Source organism: Castanea sativa, chromosome 10, assembly GCF_040712315.1.
Source record: "Castanea sativa cultivar Marrone di Chiusa Pesio chromosome 10, ASM4071231v1".
In the NCBI taxonomy this organism is placed as follows: Eukaryota; Viridiplantae; Streptophyta; class Magnoliopsida; order Fagales; family Fagaceae; genus Castanea; species Castanea sativa.
The window spans coordinates 14,299,311-14,320,255 of record NC_134022.1 but is presented as its reverse complement, the minus strand read 5'-3'; the positions used below and the strand labels follow the sequence as shown (position 1 = coordinate 14,320,255).

At 34.7% G+C, this 20,945-nt stretch overlaps 3 protein-coding genes across 5 annotated transcripts; 1 reads left to right on the top strand and 2 right to left on the bottom strand.

Annotated features, from left to right (window-relative positions):
- Positions 1-3,003: 3,003 nt before the first annotated feature.
- LOC142611725 (histone deacetylase complex subunit SAP18-like) lies at positions 3,004-6,982 on the top strand. Its single transcript, XM_075783844.1, has 6 exons — positions 3,004-3,291; positions 3,405-3,437; positions 5,478-5,588; positions 5,674-5,769; positions 6,538-6,612; positions 6,699-6,982. Exons 1-6 carry the CDS (start codon positions 3,079-3,081, stop codon positions 6,729-6,731), a joined length of 561 nt encoding a protein of 186 aa, XP_075639959.1. The 5' UTR covers positions 3,004-3,078; the 3' UTR covers positions 6,732-6,982.
- Positions 6,983-7,681: 699 nt separating this feature from the next.
- LOC142613221 (PGR5-like protein 1A, chloroplastic) lies at positions 7,682-14,698 on the bottom strand. Of its 3 annotated transcripts, none has more exons than XM_075785462.1 (11): positions 14,231-14,698; positions 13,718-13,830; positions 13,397-13,493; positions 13,186-13,286; positions 11,602-11,658; positions 11,064-11,140; positions 9,807-9,858; positions 8,810-8,920; positions 8,618-8,715; positions 8,389-8,464; positions 7,682-7,955 (listed from the first exon to the last, which is right to left on the bottom strand). In XM_075785462.1, the coding sequence occupies exons 1-10, from the start codon at positions 14,430-14,432 to the stop codon at positions 8,395-8,397; spliced, it is 978 nt and encodes a 325-aa protein (XP_075641577.1). In that variant the 5' UTR covers positions 14,433-14,698; the 3' UTR covers positions 7,682-7,955; positions 8,389-8,394. The 3 variants fall into 3 exon arrangements, with proteins under 3 accessions (XP_075641577.1, XP_075641579.1, XP_075641580.1); XM_075785464.1 differs by having other exon boundaries at positions 7,682-7,970; positions 14,231-14,692; XM_075785465.1 differs by having other exon boundaries at positions 7,682-7,920; positions 14,231-14,692.
- A 2,697-nt stretch (positions 14,699-17,395) lies between these two features.
- LOC142612081 (zinc finger BED domain-containing protein RICESLEEPER 1-like) lies at positions 17,396-20,413 on the bottom strand. The gene is made up of 5 exons (XM_075784211.1): positions 20,365-20,413; positions 19,620-19,812; positions 19,321-19,466; positions 17,817-18,545; positions 17,396-17,745 (listed from the first exon to the last, which is right to left on the bottom strand). The coding sequence occupies exons 1-5, from the start codon at positions 20,411-20,413 to the stop codon at positions 17,396-17,398; spliced, it is 1,467 nt and encodes a 488-aa protein (XP_075640326.1).
- Positions 20,414-20,945: the final 532 nt, after the last annotated feature.

Sequence of the window (20,945 nt, the reverse complement as noted above, 5' to 3'; positions counted from 1 at the left end):
TTTTTTCATAAGATTCCAATCACGCATTCGCCATAATTGAAAATCATCAACTAGGCTTATATGGCATGAACTTGAGTCTTGTATCAACATTAGAGAAGTAAATCTTACTTTCTTGGGGCTTGAAAATAAATACATATAAAAGCAGAAAGCATATTCACAAGCATCAAATCAAATAAATTACTATGCCCCATAGATCATATTTGGATTTTGACACCAATCATTTCTCAACTTCTCCATAAGCTGTAATAATGAATTCAATAGATCATACGACGATTATATAATGTAAGATACAACAAATCAATAAAGTGTGTGAACCATAAGTAGAAGAGATTAACACAAGTTTGAAGCCTACGTAAAACAACCAAAATTGGAATTTAATAGAAATCTAGACTAGATGTTGACACTTGATGGTCTCCCCCCCCCCCCCCCCAAAAAAACAATGTTGTGAACCAAATGTAAAATCAAATGATGTGCTACAAACAATGGTTTTCATGTCAAGACAATCCGTGCATAACAAATAGTAAAACCAATTAGTCCCTTTAAGAATACCTGAGTGATAGATTCCATGAACTTAAAGGATATGTCATAAATTTGAGGTATAAAGTTCCATCCACCATACTAGTGTTTAATGTGATTTTTAGGATGTCTTATGGGCAGTGAATGGAATAATCCGACCAAAGATTGGTATACGACTTACTCTTTATCTCTTTGATTCCCATAAGTTATAGAAATATCCCTTAAATCATAAATAAAACACAAATTTCACATCTATATTAGGTCAAACCACAAACCCTATAAATTTTAGATTTGTGATAAATCAAATATTTTATTAATATTTTCGCTCCAATTTGAACAACTAACCCTCTTTATCTTTTAATGATAATGGCATTTCAAAATTATCAATGATTTGTTAAAACCATGTACACACCAAGTGAGTAAAGAGTCCTTTCATATTTAATCAAAAAATATAAATATATATATATATATATATATATATATATTTAATTGACAGTCATGTCAAAGCTAAGAGCATTAGTATTAGGGCTTGTAAAAGCCCCAAATGGTATTTTACAGTCCACAAATGCTAAACGCAGGCATTATCTGAAGTTGTAATTGTAAAAAAATAAACCATTGTGCTACAATATCCTTTAAGAGCATTAACATTGGGAATGACATATGCCATATGTTGGTTCAATTTAGCATAAAAGCCCAAAACTCCCACGTCATCCGGACTTGTAAAATCTGACTATTGCAAACAAAATTGGCAATTATACCACAGTATGATTCTAAATATAGAACTGTATCTCAACTCTAAAACCAAAAAATATTATTTTATTATTTTTTCTTTTTTCACTTTTTGCTTTCTCTCTCACAGAGCTCCTCATTTGCTTTCTCTCTCACAAAGCTCCTCAATCCTTACTCTTTCTCTCATCTCACATCTCTCTTTCTCGTTTAAAGCTTGCAACGGAGCTGGGTTGGGTTCGTGGTCACGGCATGGCGATCGGCATGAATTTTGGATTTTGGATTGGCGTGGATTGACGGAGTTAGAGATCGTGGTGGGTTGTGTTTGGATCAGTGAGCTGTGTGGGTCGTGGGTTAAGTGGTGGGTTTGGATAGGTGGATCGGTGTATCATGGGTTAGGTGGTGGTATGGGTTTGGATCGGTGGAGATTGGTGGGTTTCTCGATTAGCGAGAAAATGAAGGAAAATAAGTATGAAAGAAAATTGAGTGTGTACCTCAATAGTGTTGGGAAAAGAGAGAGCGACGACATCGCCGGGGTGGATTCCGAAGGCGAGTAAGAGAAAGGCGGCATGATCGATGAGGTGTTGTAATTGGGAGTGAGTCAAATTGAGTTTTTCAGAGACGGAAAGGGCTTGGTGAGTTGGGAATTCCAACGAGGCTTTGTTCAACAATCTTGTGAGAATTAGATTTTCCATTGTGTGTGTGTGTGTGTGTGTGTATTTTGATGGGCTTGGTGAGTTGGGAATTCCAACGAGGCTTTGTTCAACAATCTTGTGAGAATTAGATTTTCCATTGTGTGTGTGTGTGTGTGTGTGTGTATTTTAATGTTTTTGATGTGAGTGTAAAATTTATTGTGAGAAATAAATATAGGAATTGGTGACTCCTAATGGGAACAAAAGGGTTGGGTTTTGGGTTATATATATAGAGGAGATGGAAGATTGGAGCTGGGAAAGGTGGGTTTCTCGATGGGTTTCTTGGTGGCTGGTGCTAGGGGCAAAGGAATGTTAGGAGTGTTGTAAAATGGAGTTTTTGGTTCCGGTGGGATTTTGGTGGGCAATGGGCAATGGGCAATGGTGGCATGGTGGGCATGGTGGTGTTGTGGTGGTGATTGAGTTGTTTGGTTGTTGAGAGAGGGACAGAGGCAATGATAGAAATGAGAGAGAGGGGAGTAATAGAAATTTATTATTATTATTATTATTATTTTATTTTATTTTATAATTTATATTATTTTTAATGTGTTGTACTGTAAAATAAAAGTTGGGATGTTGAGAATATTGTAAAATGGTATAATATAATTAATAAAGTAGTTTTTTGAGATAGTAAAATAAGATATAATACAATTTTCGGATGGAGATGCTCTTACGACTAAGAGGCTACTGTAGCAAGATTGTATTCTTAAATAATATTATTTTATTGTGTCTCCAATTTTTTATTAATAGAAAGAGGAGAGATGGTTTTGTGTTGCATATTTTATTGTGTAGATATATATTATTTTAATATGTTGTATAGGAAAATAAAAATTGAAATGTTAAGTGTGTTGTAAAATGATATATTATAATAGATAAAGTAGCTTTTGTGATAGTAAAATAAAATTGGTTGAAAAAATGGGCGCTGACGATGAAATTTGTAAAAAAAAAAACTGTGGAAAAGTCCATAAGCCCAAGAAGGAAAAGCAAAAGCCCATTGATATACCCAACACTAATAACGAAAAAAAACATTGAAAATAAGCCTATATAAAATAAGTAAAGACTAAAGACTAAAGACCCGAACCCTTAATTTTTCAATTCAGTAAATCAGACCTTCACACTTCACACTTCACACTTCACACTTCACACAATGGAGAAGAGAGGCAGAGACAGAGACAGAGACGGTAAAATGGGAGCAGCCCCCCATTCCCAGCAACAACCTCAGAACCAGAACCTTAACAGACCCTCTTCTGGTAGACCACTTCCGCCACCTCCTCCACTTCCTCATCCTCATCCTCAGTCCAGGGCTCCACCACCACCGCTTCCAGCTCGACCTCGCTTCGAGCCCGTCGATCGTGAAAAGGTCTCTCTCTCTCTCTCTCTCTCTTTCTCTCTCATTGTTATACTCTTTTCTTTTCTTTTTTTCTTACCCATCATTTATTGTAACTTGTATTCTTGTCTTGGCTTGAATTTCAGACTTGTCCTCTGTTGCTACGGGTTTTCACTAAGGTATGCCCCAGATTTTATTTACTACGCTCTATTTTATATATGTATTGTTACTGAGAGCTGAGCTTTATAACAGAACTTTATTAACTAAGAAAAAAGAACAGAACTTTATATTAATTAAGGTTGTCTTTTGAATGAGTAGCTGATATGTAAGTGGTGACTGAACTACTATGGTGATTGAGTCTCATTGGAAAATGTTATAGGTCGTACTAAAGTGCGCAAAGCTTCTATTTTTGTGTTCGTACTAAGTGTTCAAGGTTCTCATTTTTATTTTATTTGTGGGGTCTGAGAGTGATGGTTGGTAGGCAGCTTTATCCTTGATTTTTGGAGAGACTGATTCTCAAATTCAAACTCATGAATGTTAATGCTAAGAGAAGGGTAACACTAGACTGTTTTTAGAAAAGTTCAGAGGTTGGAGTGGCAAGTGGACATTGATTAGTGTTGTTCATTCGTGATACATCGAGGTATGTGTAATGGTAAAACAGGCACGATTCTAAAGCAGCTGCCTTATAGTTTTACTAGTATTAATGGCAAAAAGATTACTTAAATATAGGAAATCCCAATCCAGAAATGCTGCAGATACAAGAGAAATTAGACATCATCTGTGTCTTTTGGTATGACAACCTAGAGTTGCTCCTGAAAAGCTACCAATGTGAAGGTTCACTCACATAAGTTTCTGGTTACTTGCTGGCTTGCATTTAAGGTTTAGTCTGTTGACCAACTGTGCACTGTGTTCAATTCCCTCTCTGTTTTTTTTTTCCTAGAAATGAGGGTGACGAATGTTTATGTAGACAGCTTTTGGCTGTCAAGTGTCATCTGTTGTTAGTAACAAACTGCTAGAGATGTGTAGGGTCACTAGAAGTTTCAACGGATTAAGTCACTTTTCTCTCCTGAAGTGGGTTACTGAAGTTGAAATCAATCACTTACATTGGTCAAGGCACCAAACCACTAGAGTAGGTCCCCCTACTGTTGTTTGCTAAAATTTAGCCCTCTACCTGTTTATTTTCTTCTTCCTTTCTCAGTGTCACAATCAGGTCTGGCATAATCACTTAATCTCTTGTTTACCTTAAAGTTGGTATGGCAGCATGCCCTGCCTTGGTACCCCTGCTGTAGTTAGTGCTTCTTTCCTACTGCTCCTTGAACAAGTGGCACAACAAGACTCTTAATGTGAATGTGCATGAAATTTGTAGATGTTCGCCCAGTGTATAGACCCATCAATGAAGGTTGTTGTTGATCCCTATGGATTAGCAATGTTTGCTAATTTCTAGCTCTTTGATGTATTATATTATTATTATTATTATTATTAGGTTAAAATACTATTTTGGTCTCTAAACTTTACCAAAAGTTTTTTTTTCATCCCTAAACTTTAAAAATTTCTTTTTTTATCCCTAAACTTTTGTAAAGAGTTTTTTCAATAGTTTAGAGACAAAAATAGAGATGAAAATAGAACTTTTTTCAATGATTTAAGGATGAAAACCAATTTTTCGGTAAAGTTTAAGGACATAAATAAAATATCTTCAATATTTTAGGTACGAAAGATGAACTTTTCAATAGTTTAAGGACAACAAACAAATTTCTTAAAGTTTAGGAATGAAAAAAAAATTGTAAAATTTAAGGACCAAAATAGTATTTTACCCTTATTATTATTATTTTTGATGACGTAGGGAACCATTCTAAAGAAGAGCCCTTTGGACTCACTTCTAACTAGTAAAATTTACATGCATCTAACTCCACCCGCCAGAACCAGTTGCTGGGTAATCCCAGGGCTCTCTTTGATGTAGTTTATGGGCAGTAGGTTTGTGTTAAATGCCAATGAGTTGAGAGAGGAATTATTACTATGATTTGTATATTTCTTGTATACTTCCTAAGTACTAGAGATATGCCCTTTTCAAATTTAAATGAACAGATACATCCTCTTATTTTAAGTTGCATGCATGGATGGATGGTTTTTCTACACCTAAATGGCTGATCTTATTATTTATAGACATTTCTTCTTCATTTTTTGGGGCGCTTTTTTGATTATTTGGTTTTAATTTTCTGTAGAATGGAAGTCATCATGGTGAGGAAGATTTTGCAGTGAGAGGCAAGGAACCAAAAGATGAGGTTCAAATTTATACATGGAAGGATGCAACACTCCGTGAATTAACTGATCTTGTATGTTGTTCATACTCCACCTCTCCCATCTTTCATGGGATTAGATGTTTTTATTTTTCTGTAGATAATTCTAGTTCTTTAACAGGTTAAAGAGGTTGCTCCAGAAGCCAGGAGAAGAAGTGCTAAACTGTCTTTTGCTTTTGTATATCCTGATCACCGTGGCCGTTTTGTTTTGAGAACGGTACATGCTACTTCTTGTATTTAGCTGGTCATAGATAAATATAGCTAGTGTACTGTACTATTATCAAAAAAATTTGCATCATCTGCTCATTTATTTGCATCCAGGTGCTCAGGGTCTGCTTACACATTCATTTCTCTCTGATTCATTTAGGATTCATGTAAATGTGATCATTAATCAATATTCAGCCCAGGATTTTATACCGCTGATACTTTCAATTATTGACCCTTTGAAGGTGGTATTTAATCCTAGGACTCCAAGCTAGCTGAACCTTCAATGCATTCTTCAATTTTCTATAATTCTGTAATCACCTCTATGTGTCAGTTAAGGAGTATCCCATGACATGAATTGATTAAGCCTTTGGGCATATGTAGCAACCTTAGATGATAGGTGGGAAATGGATAAAATGAACCACTAGTCATAATTAATACATTGTTATTGGTAATTTGGTACACGACATGAATTGATCAAGCCTTTGGGCCAATGAGCTGTAGCTCAAATAGCATTTTTTTCTCCCAAAGGAATGGGTGGAAGATGAGGTTGTTAATTCAAAACTCATTGGATGTGTGCTAAACATAAAAAATTAAAAATTAAAGTTGAAGAAGCCATTTTGCATATGTAATAACCTTCCAGTGATAGGTTTAAAATAGAAATAAATGAGGTGCAATTGAGCATACATGCACACTTATGTAGGAAATTCTTTGCCATTGTTTCTTAAGACTTTCACATATCTTGGCCTCTTACCGTGGGGATTACAAATTTTGTTTTTAGGTGGGGACAACTCTTTCTTATGGAAACGGCAGACGACTAGACGATAGCAAGTCATTGGGTGAACTTAGCTTCCAGGTAAACTTAATTAGATATACCCATATGTATAACCATGTATATATTAACTTTATTAAGTTGACTTTTTTTCATTTTGGATAATGTAGATTGGAGATTACTTGGATGTGGCAATCTTTTAGAGGAAAAGTTTTTGATGCATGAAGTGGCTATGCTGTTGTTCTGAGGTGGCATCTTTGCTAGACTAACTTGGGAGGTGTTACGCATTTGGTTTATTAATCCATCTGTATGAGGATGCGTTTAAACGCTTTAACGGTTTAGCTTTCCTTTTACCTGGATGGGTGCTGCAATGTTATTGTATGAATGTTTTAACTCTGTAACATTGTTCAATCAAATATCGCTGGGATCTACTTCCCACAACGTTGTTTTATCATTATTGGGGCCAAAATCCAAGTGTTTTCGGTGGGCAGACTGTTCAACTTTCTATGAGTCAAAAGCCATATAACTCAATTGGTTGGCACTCAAGTGTTTTCTAGACATTCAGTGCCCGTTTGGTACATGTGTTTAAAAACTGAAAATTATTGTTTGAAAATATTTATAGAAATACGTGTAGGTGAAAAAGTGTGAAAATGTGCAAAATATTGTTTAAAAATTGAAAATAGTTGGTTGAAACAACCACCAAACGCCCTCTCAAAATTCAAAATTCAAATCTCATGGTAACTATAAAAAACATTGTTCAACATAAACATGGTGTCCTGATTTTACCTTCGGTCAGTCTTTGTGACCATCAGCTTTTTCTTTGGCAAAAGACAAAATTGAGGCAAGAGCTTTTCTATCTAATTGATTACTTTCAGAAACATAAATTTTTTAATCTTAGAATAAGAGTCTGAGACATGATAATATCTCACAAACTATAGTATGAGATGTAGCAAATATTTAAATGGCTTTACTTAGATCTCAATACTACGAGTAATACATGGACAAATAAACAAAAAATACAAGTAATTATGTTGTACCTTTTATGCAAGAGAAGAGGGGGGGGGGGGGGGGGGAGATTGAAATAACAATTTCGCATACATAGGATGTTCATTCAAGTAACACGCTCTCCTCTACCCTGTGTGAGCCTGTAATAGGTATACGTACGAGCACGGATTTACTTATAAATACAATATCAACACAATTGTCGTACAGTTTTACTTATAAATGCAATATCAACACACTGAACAGTTGAGTTGCGATTCAGTTTACAACACAAAATTTCCCCCCTTCACAAACGATGACTCAGGATATATATACATAACGTGAAACGCTTCATCTCTATCTTCAACGTGAAAACCTTAGCCATTCATCTCCAACGTCATAGGTTAGTAACTGTGATATTGCAAATCCATTAAAATGTATTGATCCTGCAGCAAAATAGCCTTGGATATGCATCATAATTGTATGAACCAAAATTGTCCCCCCGCCCCCCCCAAAAAAAAAAAAAAAAAAAAAAAACCAATTTTCTGTGCTGTGTTTCCTACATACAAAAGGTTCACAGTATGTCATATTACAATAAGAAAGCTAAAAGAAAGTGGTGTATATGAACCACAAGGTCTTCTAGGTACCAGTCCTGGTAAACAGGTTGCAGTTGCTAAGCAACGGATCCATAAAACATAAAAAGAAATGACCTTTATAAGATTGTTCTGTTCCTTTTCTACAGGAAATATATACTATAACAATCAACCGTTAGGTAATCTTCTTCATCACAAGAAAGCTAGAAAGAAGCTGATTTATCCCAAGTACAATATGCTACAATAATGTGAATTAGAGGGGCTGTATGATAGACAGGGTGTGTACCTTGAATCAAGCATTACTTCCTTCTGGCAGTGTAATTAAGCGTGTGTTTGAGTCATATACCATCCCAGTTCCACAACTGAGGCAAAACAGTACTTGTATCAGTTAAAATTAATGGAAAATGAACTTGTTTGTTTCATAAATCACACCTAGATAAATGCAGGTACAGCAATGTACATGCTGCAAAATCACAATGATTGTTTAATGAAATCAGTGAGATCTTTGAACTTACTTTGTGCATTTAACACTGTTGGTGGTACCACCGCTAGAAATTGATAGTATGGTCCCAAAGAAGGAGGTGTTTTCAGTACCACAGTTTGGACATGGCCCCTGGAAAAGGAATATTATATGTCAATGGCAAGGCATACCAACATTATGTGGTGGTTCAACATAACCATGGAAGATATTCAAATAAATATTATACCTTCAAGATCAAAAAATCTTTCACAATCACATTTGTAAGTGAGAGAGCTAGCCAAACAAGGAGAGGCACGGCAGCAAACCATGTGAAAATGAAACTGAATGGCTCAGGGAGCTGCAATCAACATTTCAAAAAAAAGCTTGGGTTACATAGTTATTATACCTAAGAGGTTACGTGTAATAAATTGATTGTAGGACAAGATATTTCATGACAGTTCTTCCCATCGGTGTTATAGCATGCCCCAGAGAGACTTTGAAACACTCATCTGTAATATCATGTTATTGCAGTTACTTATTAGGTATTTTTTCTGACAAAAAATAATCACAAATATGATTTGGAATTTGAAAACTAATTTATTTGACTTTGAGAGTTTGGGAAATATTTTAAAAACTTAATGAAGTCTCTAAGAAACTTTAGAAAGTGTGACCACATGACTCCACGAGCACACAGCGACTCCTGCTACCAGCCCCAAATAAAGTTTAGAAAGCTTACTATATGCAGAGTCAGTGGTAATCCAAGATTGTTACATCATAATTGGTTTATAATTGATCCATCATAGAACCTGCAATATTGTAAGATATTTGACTTTTCAAATCATACAGGATGACCTGATTAGTCCTGACATTCTTCAAAATTTTTGAGATGTAAATAGTCTCTGACTCATTGGCAGGATAAAACATAACAAGATTATAGGCAAACATGAGATAAGAAATGGAATGTTAGATCTCTCTCTCTCACGCGCGCACACAAACACAAACACGCATACAGTAATCTTTCTCTCAGATGGCAATGGTGAAGTTCCACCCCACATGCCAATGTGGTCTTAATGGCAATAAAGTTGATTTCTGAAATTTACATTTTGGCTGGCTTACTTTTGGGACAAATGCATACAAACTTATTCACTTGTAGTCACTGGGAAAAAGATATACTGGAACAGATTGCAAACATAAACTTCGATTCTTAAAGACAAAATACGATAAAGACAATATCAACCATCTACCTCCAGTAGATAAGTAATTTCAAATCCGGTAATATCATCAAGGAAGAAAAACCTGTAGGGCACAAAATACAAATAAATTAATTAAAACATAATAAAGACACAATCTCATGACTTGTAAGCAAAGTAAGATCAGAATCCATTACATACAGAACTTTTTCTATATTTCAGATGAATCCTAATTATTTAAGACTGCAAGAAGAAATAAGTAGACAAAATAATGATGATGATGTGGGGGATTGTTGGTGTGGTATGTGTTCCAAACACTTTATTATTCTTTATTTTTTTAGCCATTGGAAATTTATGTTGGGAAATAAAGGATAAAATAGCTGTTGGGCAATCATGAGAAAATAGTCGTTGGGCAATAATGGGTTGGGCTTTTATGGGTGTTTGGTAACCATTACTACACCCTTTCCTATAAGTCTTTTCTATTACTCTATATTTCAATATACATAATTTCTATTTTTTTTTATCTCCCACTTTTTTTTCTACAATTTATATTTGTTTTGAGGAAAGACAATAGAGGGTTGTTTTTAACCTTCGTGAGTGGAAGTGTGTCCAACTACAATCTAATTCTAGGGGTTGTTTGGCCAAGAGAACCAGTCGCACCGAGTTTTACTTCAGATGGTACGAATCAATCTTTAAGGACAACGTTTTTGTAGCGTGATTCTATAGCATTGTGAGATCATTCTAAATTCTATTTATTTTATGTTTTTGCTAATTACTTGGGATATTATTTGCTGTATCAAGACTTGTATATTCACTAAAATATTTCCAACAATAATTAGATTATGAGATATTTCTGGTGTGCAAAAGGGTTCTACTTTACAGAGAACTAGTAAGTTCCCAGAAATTTCACAAATAAATTAACAACATAAACATGATTTATTCATCAGTGCAGTAAAATAGATTAAAATAATCTCAACCATATACAACCAGAGGAATGAGCTACTTCCAAGGAGGAGGAAGGATTGGCTTAAGAAGTCTTGGTATGTAATAAAAATCAATCATTATTTGATTTGAAAATAACCTTTTATCCTAGTACATGTGCACTTCATCTTATACAGAAACATAATGATATGAATAGCATGAACAATGCAGTATTTTTAACTATTAGGATCTACAATAACCACAATTTTATTAGGTGAACAACTTTACACAAAGAAAGGATAAACCTAGGTAGCTCTGGAATCAATTGTAAGATGGTCACCATCACATGGATTTAAAACCTAAATTGATAGCAGAAAATCTGATACTTACAATCCTAATGCAACAACGGTCGCTGGGACATTCAACAGGAACATCCTCAAATAGTCAACAGACAGGTCACTGTAAACCTACGAAAACAAATTTAATCAGTAAAGATTAAGCAAAGATGAGCTGGCTATTAATAAGTTATTTATAGAAGCACCAGATCAAACTACATTGAAGTAATCAGGTTTGACATAGAAGTCATGCAATCCCTGGGTAAAAAATTTTGAACTCTCATGCCAAGGTAAATCATTTTTGCAGAGAAGGCGGGAAACCAAGATACTAATCAGGCCTGCTACTTAATTCAAGCATCATTGCTTGTGAGTTGATGCCAGTCTAGAAAATATATCTGGCAAAAAAAATGAAAAATTTACCTAAAAACAAGATCATAGATGACATTTGATAATCAGTTAAACATTATTTAAGCAAGCAACTATGTAAACATATGTTCTCTCACCACCAATGCAAATTCTAAAGTTGTGGTTTGCTAATGCAAAATTTTCAGAAGGGCAAAATGCAAGGGAGATCAAAGGATAGAGTAACAGACCTTTTTACTGCGGAGACTGCATCGTGGACCCTCAACTACAATTTCACTCCCTTCCGACTACAACACAAATATGGTTATGTGTAAATGATATTAGAAGGAAAGATAGAATAAGTACAACTAAAGCTGTTGCTCAATTGATACTGCTAAGTTTTCAAGATAAGAATCCAGTAGTATAAGATCTGCCATGTCCAGATATGACTGATACAAGGTCCAATGACAATAAGTGTCAATACATATACAAATGCTCATGAAGATAAATGTCCACCAGCAACAATGCAAAATGTTGAGAAATTTCTCCAGTTCAATCAGAAAGGTTTTCTGAATGTAGATGTTATTTCTCTCTCTCCCTCTGTCCCTTTTCTTTCTTTTTCCTGCTAGGTGAATGTATGTGTTCATTGTACTAAATGTTCAATTATATATATCTGGTTAGCACAAACTTACTGATTTTTTTTTACCATGGCATAAAGTCACAAGTATCAATCAAATATGCATACTTAACATGAATTCATACAATCATATTCAGTGAACATGCATAAACATAATGGATGATTAAAGTTTGCTTTAAGCTAATTAAGAACGCTGAGAATTTCCCATCTGCAGATCCAAAGTTGAACCTCCCAGAAAAGAGAAGCAATGTCTCTCTTCTTCCTTCGATACATGTCCTGCTAAAGCCAGCATTGCTTCTAGTACCCAGTAAGGTGCATAAGCGCTATAATCCCATATTGTATTATTAGAAATGTTTTGGTGTTGAAGCTCAAATTAATTGGCTACCAGTTTCACATTGGAAGAGTTAGCACCACCAGAAAAGTAAAAAAGGCAGGAATACTTCCAGTGTGATAGTCTCTACACAGGCTCCAGACACATCCTACCTAGATTATAAAGTGAACAGTCCCAAAGTTACATCTTTGGGAATCCCACCTTCTGATAGGGAAAACTTTAGATAAATACTGAAAGGCAAAATTATTGGAAATTAGCAGGTGTCTAACATGGATATATCTTTTAGAGAGAAGGGTATAGCAGCACAGCTTCTTACTTTACTCACTCTATTATCTAAAACAAAATTATGTAAAAACCGAAGAACAATTGCTATCGCACTGCCTAGTGCCTACTTTATATGCCTGTCAAATTCTTTTCTGAATAAAATGCAAACAAATCTTTTCTATTTCTACTATTAGATGGGCAAGAATTAAAGAATCCACTTTCTTTAATAATTGGCCATATGCATTTCAACAATTCAATTGCTTACAATGTAGACAGTAAGTAAATAAGTTGGTTGCCAACCAAAATCCATATCATATCATATCATGTTACACTTCTCTTTTTCCACTCATAAAAAACTTATTTATATACTATTCCTTGTAAAAATAAGATACTCACACAGCATAGTACCAATTAACTACTTTCATATCCAAAGAGGCACCAACTAAGAACATCCTTTTTTTTTTTATTCAAACCACTCTTCTACTTTATGTCTGATAGTTTCTCTGTCCTCCCTCAATATGGGATGTAAAGATAATTTTCATATCCAATACTCATTACAAAATAGATATTCAAGAATGGAACCAAAAAAAAAACCCCACAAACCTTGAGCCTCAACTTCAATTTATCATACTCTTCATCATTCATAATTGGTTTCCCAGCTACATAAGCCATCGAAGCTTCAAGAAACTTCTGCTCATCAGAACCTGGATTGCAAAAAACCAAGAACGTCATAAAAGTTACGATTAGATATCCACATATTCATTAATTCATAAACATTTAGGTTGAGGTTCCATATATAAAGATCAGTCTGTACTTAGCATGACAACGCTGCTTCCTTCCCACATCAGTTCTTCCTTGAGATTATCAAATTCCTCATTTGACATGATAGCTTTTCCCTCATAATAGAATGACTGTAGAAGATAACAGAAACAAACATGCATGCTTCAGGAACTACATAAACAAAAGGAAGCTGGGGTAGTTTTTTGTCTATATAGAAGTAGTGGTCTAACATAATGATTTTGATCATGAAACAGAAATACTAGTATATCTTCTATCTATTCTATGGTAGAATTATAATGTATCAAATAGCAAAAGACTAGAGAGAAAAAGAAGTTGAAAGATGCTGTATGCGTACTTGTAGTGCTAGAAGAAACTCTTGTTCGAGTTCCCCAATTGACTTTTTCTCTTTGTCTATGCTACAATATGGAAGGATTTTACCGTCAACAACATCACTTCCTTCAACCTGGTCTGAAAATAAAAAACAAAAAAAGAAAGCACATGGATTTTCTCATTGAAACCAAGCAAAAAGACAGTCAAATAGAACACTTCCTAACCAATATTTTTCTATTGCCAATAACAAGTGTAGCACTCAACTTCAAATTTATCAATCTCTACAGCCACATGCTAATCATCCTTGATCAATTTCATGGGGGTAAAACTTTGGGGTGCAGTACATTAGGTTCAAAAGCTTGATTGTATTGACTAATAAGACATTTAATAGTGTTATCTTTTCTTAAAAGAATTAAATTCAAAACAGCCAAGTGTTTGAATTCAATTAGGGAACCTAATGTATTGCACCTAAGTTTTATCCAATTTCATGATCCACTTTTCACTCACTGATCCTACAGTTAGGTAGTAAAAATAATACCTTGTTGGTCAGCTGTGGCCTTCGTGGGAAGCACCATAACTCGGCGTCGAAGGCACAAGTGTCTTCCATTGAATTGAACTGTTTGAGCTCTTGTATAAGAAGACAAAGAAGACACAAACGAAGAAATAGGAACTAAGGGTCTTTTAATAGGGGCAGTGTGTAACTGAGGGGATGTTGAAGTAATGGCTAACTTGGCAGCCATTAGAAGTGGAAGGGTAGGAGCTAAGAGCTAAAACTATGGTAGATATGGAGGGATTGATCGAAGGGTATGATGTGGTTCCCAGGTGGGGATTGTTGAAGTTTGGTGCATTTGATTTGGGATAGTTTGTGTTTGGAGGGAAACAAAGACAGCACAAAGATTTAGATAAGGCAGTGTGGGAATGTGTGGAGGGAAATGCAACGGCTTTTTGTCACATATAGTTACAGATACATATCGATTTTTTTTTTTTTTCACAAATGTTTTGGTCCGACAATAACTACTACCTCATCATTTTTGTATTGGTGGATAATCTAAGGATGTCAACCATCCTCTGTGGTGGACATGTGGATGGTTTGTAATAGACCTTGTGATTACACAAGGTTATCACGTGGATCAGTGAGTCCTACAGTCCTTTTCTTGTTTGGGTGGATTGGGCTTTTTGATGGGTTAGTTTGGACGATGGGTTTTAGTGGGCCCTGTTGGGCAAGGGCATTACTTAATGGCCTGTTTGGATGTTTAAAAAAAGAGGGAGAGTAGAGTAGAGGGAAGGGGAGTAATTCAATTATCTTGTTTGGGAGTAGAGGGAAGGGGGAGGGGTTTGAAGGGGTTTGAAGGGGTTTCAACTACCTCCAACCCCTCATTTTTAATTCTCCCAAATTGGAGAGATTTGGAGGGAGAGTAGAGCACATAAAATTATTAATAAAGTAAATTACCTAATTTACCCTTATTATATTTATAAAATTACAATGTTAAAAACAAGGGGAAGGGCTAATTACTCCCCCCTTACTAATTATAAAAACATCCAAACAAGGTGGAGGGTAATCATTCTCTTCTACTCTCCTCCCCACTACTCCCCTTCCCTCTACTCTCCTCTACTCTCCTCCCTCTCTAAACTCCCAAACAGGCCATAAGTGAAATGAAACTTTTCTTATCGCAAAACTGAGAATCCAAATTCTTCGCCAATTAAATCAAGGAAAACAAAGCAAAACTCCAATCTTTGGTCGAAAATTCAAATGTTCTTGCTGTTGTGGGGGTTCCTTTTTTTATTTTTTTCTCCACTAATTCAAACAATCTCACACTTGGAGGTGTTCGGTGTGTGGGTTTGTGAAGGGAAAATGTTCAGTTCATAGAACTCAATCATCCCTGAAGCGGTCAATGAAATGTTTGAGTTATACTTTTCATCACCAAAACTCATAATATTACTTTGCAACAAAGCATATCCCATATCAATCACATCAGATTGTGCAGAAACTTTCTTTTGGAATTTACCTTCATTTAGTAGTGTCGAAACTTTGAACGCAATTGACTTGATAATGTAACTAGACACTTCCATTAATGAGTTGATTTCCTATCCTGTCCATAGAAAATGGAATATAGAGTTGGACTAATTTTCAATTCATTTGGTTAAAGATTGATTTATATCTGCCTTGTTCAGAAAAATTAACATCAACTTGAAAGTTATATGCTTACATTTTCGTATATAGTTGAAAAGTGCTTACAGGTTATATTTGAGACAGGTTTCAATATATGCGATTTGAGTTGTAAACGTATTATAGTATTATACAGTTATACCTAAAGAAATTGAGTTCAAATTGCTCTTATTTGTTTGCATGCATTTGATGTTATAGGCCATAGCAATGGGTTGCCAAAATTTTCATTTCCCCTTGAAAAAAATATTGCAATCTCAATTTTGTTTAATATGATTTTCTTTATTAGTATTTTCTTTTTCACAACTCTTTTTTGGCATAAGGCTCGTTGAAACCATGTGCAACACAACCTAATTCATGGCCCAAGCTAATGTTGATTTAAATTTTTTTTTTTTTTTTTTTTTTGAAAAAGCTTAAGGAGAATATGTTTGGCAGATAGAGTAGTGTTCTTTTGAGTGTCTAGAATATCTGCCACCCCTTGGTCAACATGTTAGCTTGCAGACAGATTAACCAAGAGTCTGGCACCAATTCAACCAAGTCATGCGGGACTTGTTGTTTCGACTTTCTCTCAATCTTCCTCCTAATCCGGCCTCCATGATTCCTAAATACATTTCGCATAGGAATGGTAACGAACCGGGTTTGGACCGAGTTTTCTTATACCCGAAAGCGTCCTGCGGACCTAAACCCATTACCCGAACCCGGCCCATTTAATAAACGGGTTTTTATGCCCGCCCAAACCCACCCCATTGGGCCCCATTTAGCCCTACTAGATTTGGGCCCAATAAAAAAAAAAGATTGAATTGAAGCCCAAATTTATTTTTGCCTAGATTCAAGTCCTATGACGTCCAGATTCAAGCCCATATAATGTGGCCTAAATGCCAATCATAGGCTATTAATCATTAATCAATAAATCACCTGTTAATTATAAATCAATAAATCATAACTAATATCATAAATCATTAAATTACCTGTTAATTATAAATCAATAAATCATATCTAAAATCATAAATCACCTAACTAAGATAACCATTTAATTATAAATCAATAAATCATTGCTAAAATCACCTGCAAAACATAAAAATAAAATAAATCGAACACGTCCAAGAAATAAGTATCATAAGTCCAACAAGTCCAAGAAATTAAAAAGCTACAAAATAAATCCCACAAGTTTAGAATAATTACAAACCTACAAGATAATCCAACAAGTCTAAGAAATTAAAAAGCTACTAAATTAATACAAAAGGTCTAATCATTCACAGCTGTGACACAACTCCCATCCTCTTCATTAGGCTCCCCATCATCAAGAATTGATTAAAGTGTACAATCTCCTAGCATAGTTGAAGAATCTACAACAACAATGAATTAAAAAATAAAATAAACTTCATCAAATTATAACTAACAAATATAAAAATACAATTTTGATTTCATTTTATAAAAACAAATTATACAATTGTTAACCTTTGATTTCACTCCATAACCAATTCTGAGCACACAACATTGCCTCTATAGTCTTAGAATGAAGCTTACTATGGTGTGGACTTAAAAGTCTCCCACTAGTGCTAAAGGCAGATCTGTAGCAACGGTTGTGACAAGAATGGCTAAAATATCCGTTGCAATTCTTTGTAAAGTATGATACTTGAGACCATTACTTTTCCACCATGCCAAAATATCAAAGTCTTCACTCCTCTTCAACACTCCCTCATCAATGAAATGATCAAATTCCATTCTAGTACTCCAATGTTTCTTTGAACTACTTGAACTATTGTTGACAAACAAATCAAAAGATGACATTGCCTCACTCAACTTACATTTCATTTGTGCCACATAATTTGAAGTACTTGCAGGCATATAAGAACTTCCTTCATTATCTACAAGGGACTCATCTACATCTACATCTCCATACTCATCAAGCAAATCATAACAAAGATTTTTAATTTTTTCAATCTCCCAGAATTATTACCATAAATGTTAGGATAACAAAACTTCAACAACTTCATCTTATATCTTGGATCTAAGATAGCAGCAACAACCATAACAATATTAACATTAGCCCAATAAGAATTAAATTTTACAAGCATGCTTTCTACCATCCTACTTATCATCTCATTTGAAGACAAACTCCATTCATTCAATGCTATTTTCAACTCACACACCAAAGTAAAATACATATTAGTTGTGGAGTACTTACGACTAGAGAAAAACTCAGTTACACTATAAAACAACTCCAATCTCTCATAAATATCTTTGGCTACCTTCCAATCATAATCATGTGGCAAACAAGTATAAGATGCTTCACTTTTAGTCAAACGAGAGAAAACATCTTTATAAATCAATGCAGTAGAAAGCATTAAGTAAGTTGAATTCCAACGTGTCTTACAATCTAATACCAACTCTTTGGTGCATTGGACACGCAATTGACGTGGATTTCCATCAAATTTCTGCCTCATTTTTGGTGATCCAATCCAATAAATCACACTATCACGAATCCTTTCAATACCATCACCAATAAGAGACAACTCATCTTGAACAATCAAATTCAAAATATATGCAGCACACCTCATATACAACATAGACCCCCTCAACATAAGAGAACTAGTATCAAGCTTATTCAAAAGAAATCTTATCATGGCATCATTAGTACTACAATTATCAACAGTTATTATGAATAACTTCCTATCAATGTTCCACTCTAAAAAACAATCAACAATGACATCAACAATGACATCTTTTGTGTGTAAAGAATGAACATAAACAAACCTAAAAAAATAATATGAATAATTATAAAATAACTCAATAAACACTATGATCAATGACATATGGTACAATTCGTATGGTTTAATAAATTTAACATTTATAAATCAAAAAATTACCTTAAAACCCAGCTTTACAACGTCCAAGTGTGATCAATAAAGTGAGCGGTAATGACCATGAACCCTCTTTTTTTGTTACTTGAAGTCCACATATCAGCTGTAATTGGCATCCTACTTCCATTCTTGTCCGTCATCTTCAAAGTTTTCTCCCTCTCATTATCATAAATTATAAAAATGTCACTCTTCAAAGTATTTCTCGAGATAAGTTTAAACAAAGGTTGAAGAGAACCCACAAATTCTCTGAACCCAATGTGGTCAACCATTGAAAGTGGGTATTTATGTAGTATTCATGTAGGATGACCATACGAGCAAGATTACTCATCATTTTGACTTGATCAAATTGGTAAGAATTTAAACTCATTGTTCCATCCACCTTATTGTGTTGTTTAATTAACACTGGTTGTTGCATATTCCTTATATCTTTAAACTTCAACCGTGGACATCTTGCTAAATGATTTTGCAAATGGCTTGTACCTTGGCTAAACTCACCCAAGTAAAGCTTGCCACAAGGATGGCATTAGGCTTTAGATTTCCCGTCAACTTTCTTCCTAATAAAATGCTCCCAAACATTTGAGGTAGTCCATCTTTTTCTACTTGTATCCACATCCTCATTTGTAGCCTCTTGCTCTCCCTCTTCCTCTATCTTTTTTTGTTCCTCTAACTCTTGGTCCTCTCCCACTAAGTCCACCATCGTGGATTTCAAACTCCCAATTGGTTCAAAAGTTTGGGAGTTAGAAATTCTATCAATGAAAACAAATATTCACAAATCCAATATTACATATACTAATTGATTAATTGGCACAAATTCACAATTACACCTATTCACAAATATTCACAAATTCTATCAATCCAATCATAATTAAACATGATTAACTACAAATTTAAACACTTACTCATTGTTTAATGGGCATAAAGGTAATGGTGATCCTATGAGTGAGCTACCAGAAGGCAACAATGGCGAGGGTGATCGTGAAAATGGCGAAAGAGACCACATAGCTGGCAAGGGACAACGTGCGGTTCTCAAGGGAGAGTCGCCTAGCGAGGGAGAACCAGATTTTTTTGTGCCTCCCATTTCCCTTTTAGGCACTGCATTCATAACAAACACAAAAAACAATAAACTCAATTTCTTCCATTAAACAATTACACTTTCTTTGAAAAACATTGTCCCATAGAATTTATTTTTCCATTAAATTACACTCAATTATTCACTCATCAAAAATGAAATGTCCCACAAACTTTTTTATAGCTAACATAATAAGGCTTTAACATATATTGACAAACCAAAATACACACCCAAAATACATATATTGACAAACCAAACTATTCACCCAAAATTTAGCATTGATAAATCACACAGTTTCCCTTTCTTGTAAATAACTGAGAAGCCCCTCTTTAATAACTGAAAATCGTATTTAATCTTTTTTAAAAAAATAATATGAATCAACAAAATAGAATACAGGGACTCAATTTAATCTTTTTTAAAATAATATGAATCAATGTATTTAATCATTTTTTTAAATAATATGGATCAACAAAACCCCTTTCGATGAATACAAAGACTTGGTTTGGGTACAAAAATAATGTGAATCAACAATATAGAAATTGATGAGTTTTGGAAAAAAAAAATGGAAAACATACCTTTGCTTGGCAAATGGGACTCAGTTTGGGTTTCAGGCAATGATGTCATGTGATTCCTTGTACCTTTGCTTGGAAAATTGAATTCATATGAAACAAACATCTCAGACAAAATACAATATATGAAAAGAAAAAAAAAAGATTTTGAAGAGAACTGAATAGAACAGACCGATAGTGACAGTTTGGGTTGACAGTGAGATTAAGAGTGAGTGAGAGTGGGAGAGGAGAGTGAGCTAAAATGAGAGATTAATTTTAGGGTTTATAACTACACACACACACACACACACACACACACATACGAGGGTGTTTTGGTAACTTAACAGTAATCGAGTCGGATCCAGGTCCACGTCCGGGTTTGAGCCGAGTTTTACCAAAACAAGGACCCGACCCAGACCCATTTTGGGTTTTTTTTTAAACCCAAACCCGACCCTATTTTTTAAGGTGCCGGGTAAAACTCGACCCGTTAGGGTCGGGTACCCGCGGGTTGGGTAGCAATTGTCATCCCTAATTTCACATTTCCTAAGAGCATCCATATTTGTGGAGCCATAAATTGAGCAATATGGCTCCACAAAAATCTGTTTTAT

Excerpts from the sequence above, each read along its gene's own strand:
- LOC142611725 (XM_075783844.1), top strand. The coding sequence starts at position 3,079 with ATGGAGAAGAGAGGCAGAGACAGAGACAGAGACGGTAAAATGGGAGCA. Across the intron at positions 5,589-5,673 it reads TCCGTGAATTAACTGATCTT|GTTAAAGAGGTTGCTCCAGA; the intron begins GTATGTTGTTCA and ends GTTCTTTAACAG. Across the intron at positions 6,613-6,698 it reads TGGGTGAACTTAGCTTCCAG|ATTGGAGATTACTTGGATGT; the intron begins GTAAACTTAATT and ends TGGATAATGTAG.
- LOC142613221 (XM_075785462.1), bottom strand. The coding sequence starts at position 14,432 with ATGGCTGCCAAGTTAGCCATTACTTCAACATCCCCTCAGTTACACACT. Across the intron at positions 11,141-11,601 it reads GCAGTCTCCGCAGTAAAAAG|GTTTACAGTGACCTGTCTGT; the intron begins GTCTGTTACTCT and ends TTGTTTTCGTAG. Across the intron at positions 8,465-8,617 it reads AACAGTGTTAAATGCACAAA|TTGTGGAACTGGGATGGTAT; the intron begins GTAAGTTCAAAG and ends GTTTTGCCTCAG.
- LOC142612081 (XM_075784211.1), bottom strand. The coding sequence starts at position 20,413 with ATGACATCATTGCCTGAAACCCAAACTGAGTCCCATTTGCCAAGCAAA. Across the intron at positions 19,813-20,364 it reads GTCCCATTTGCCAAGCAAAG|TGCCTAAAAGGGAAATGGGA; the intron begins GTATGTTTTCCA and ends TTATGAATGCAG. Across the intron at positions 19,467-19,619 it reads TTATGCCCATTAAACAATGA|AATTTCTAACTCCCAAACTT; the intron begins GTAAGTGTTTAA and ends TTTCATTGATAG.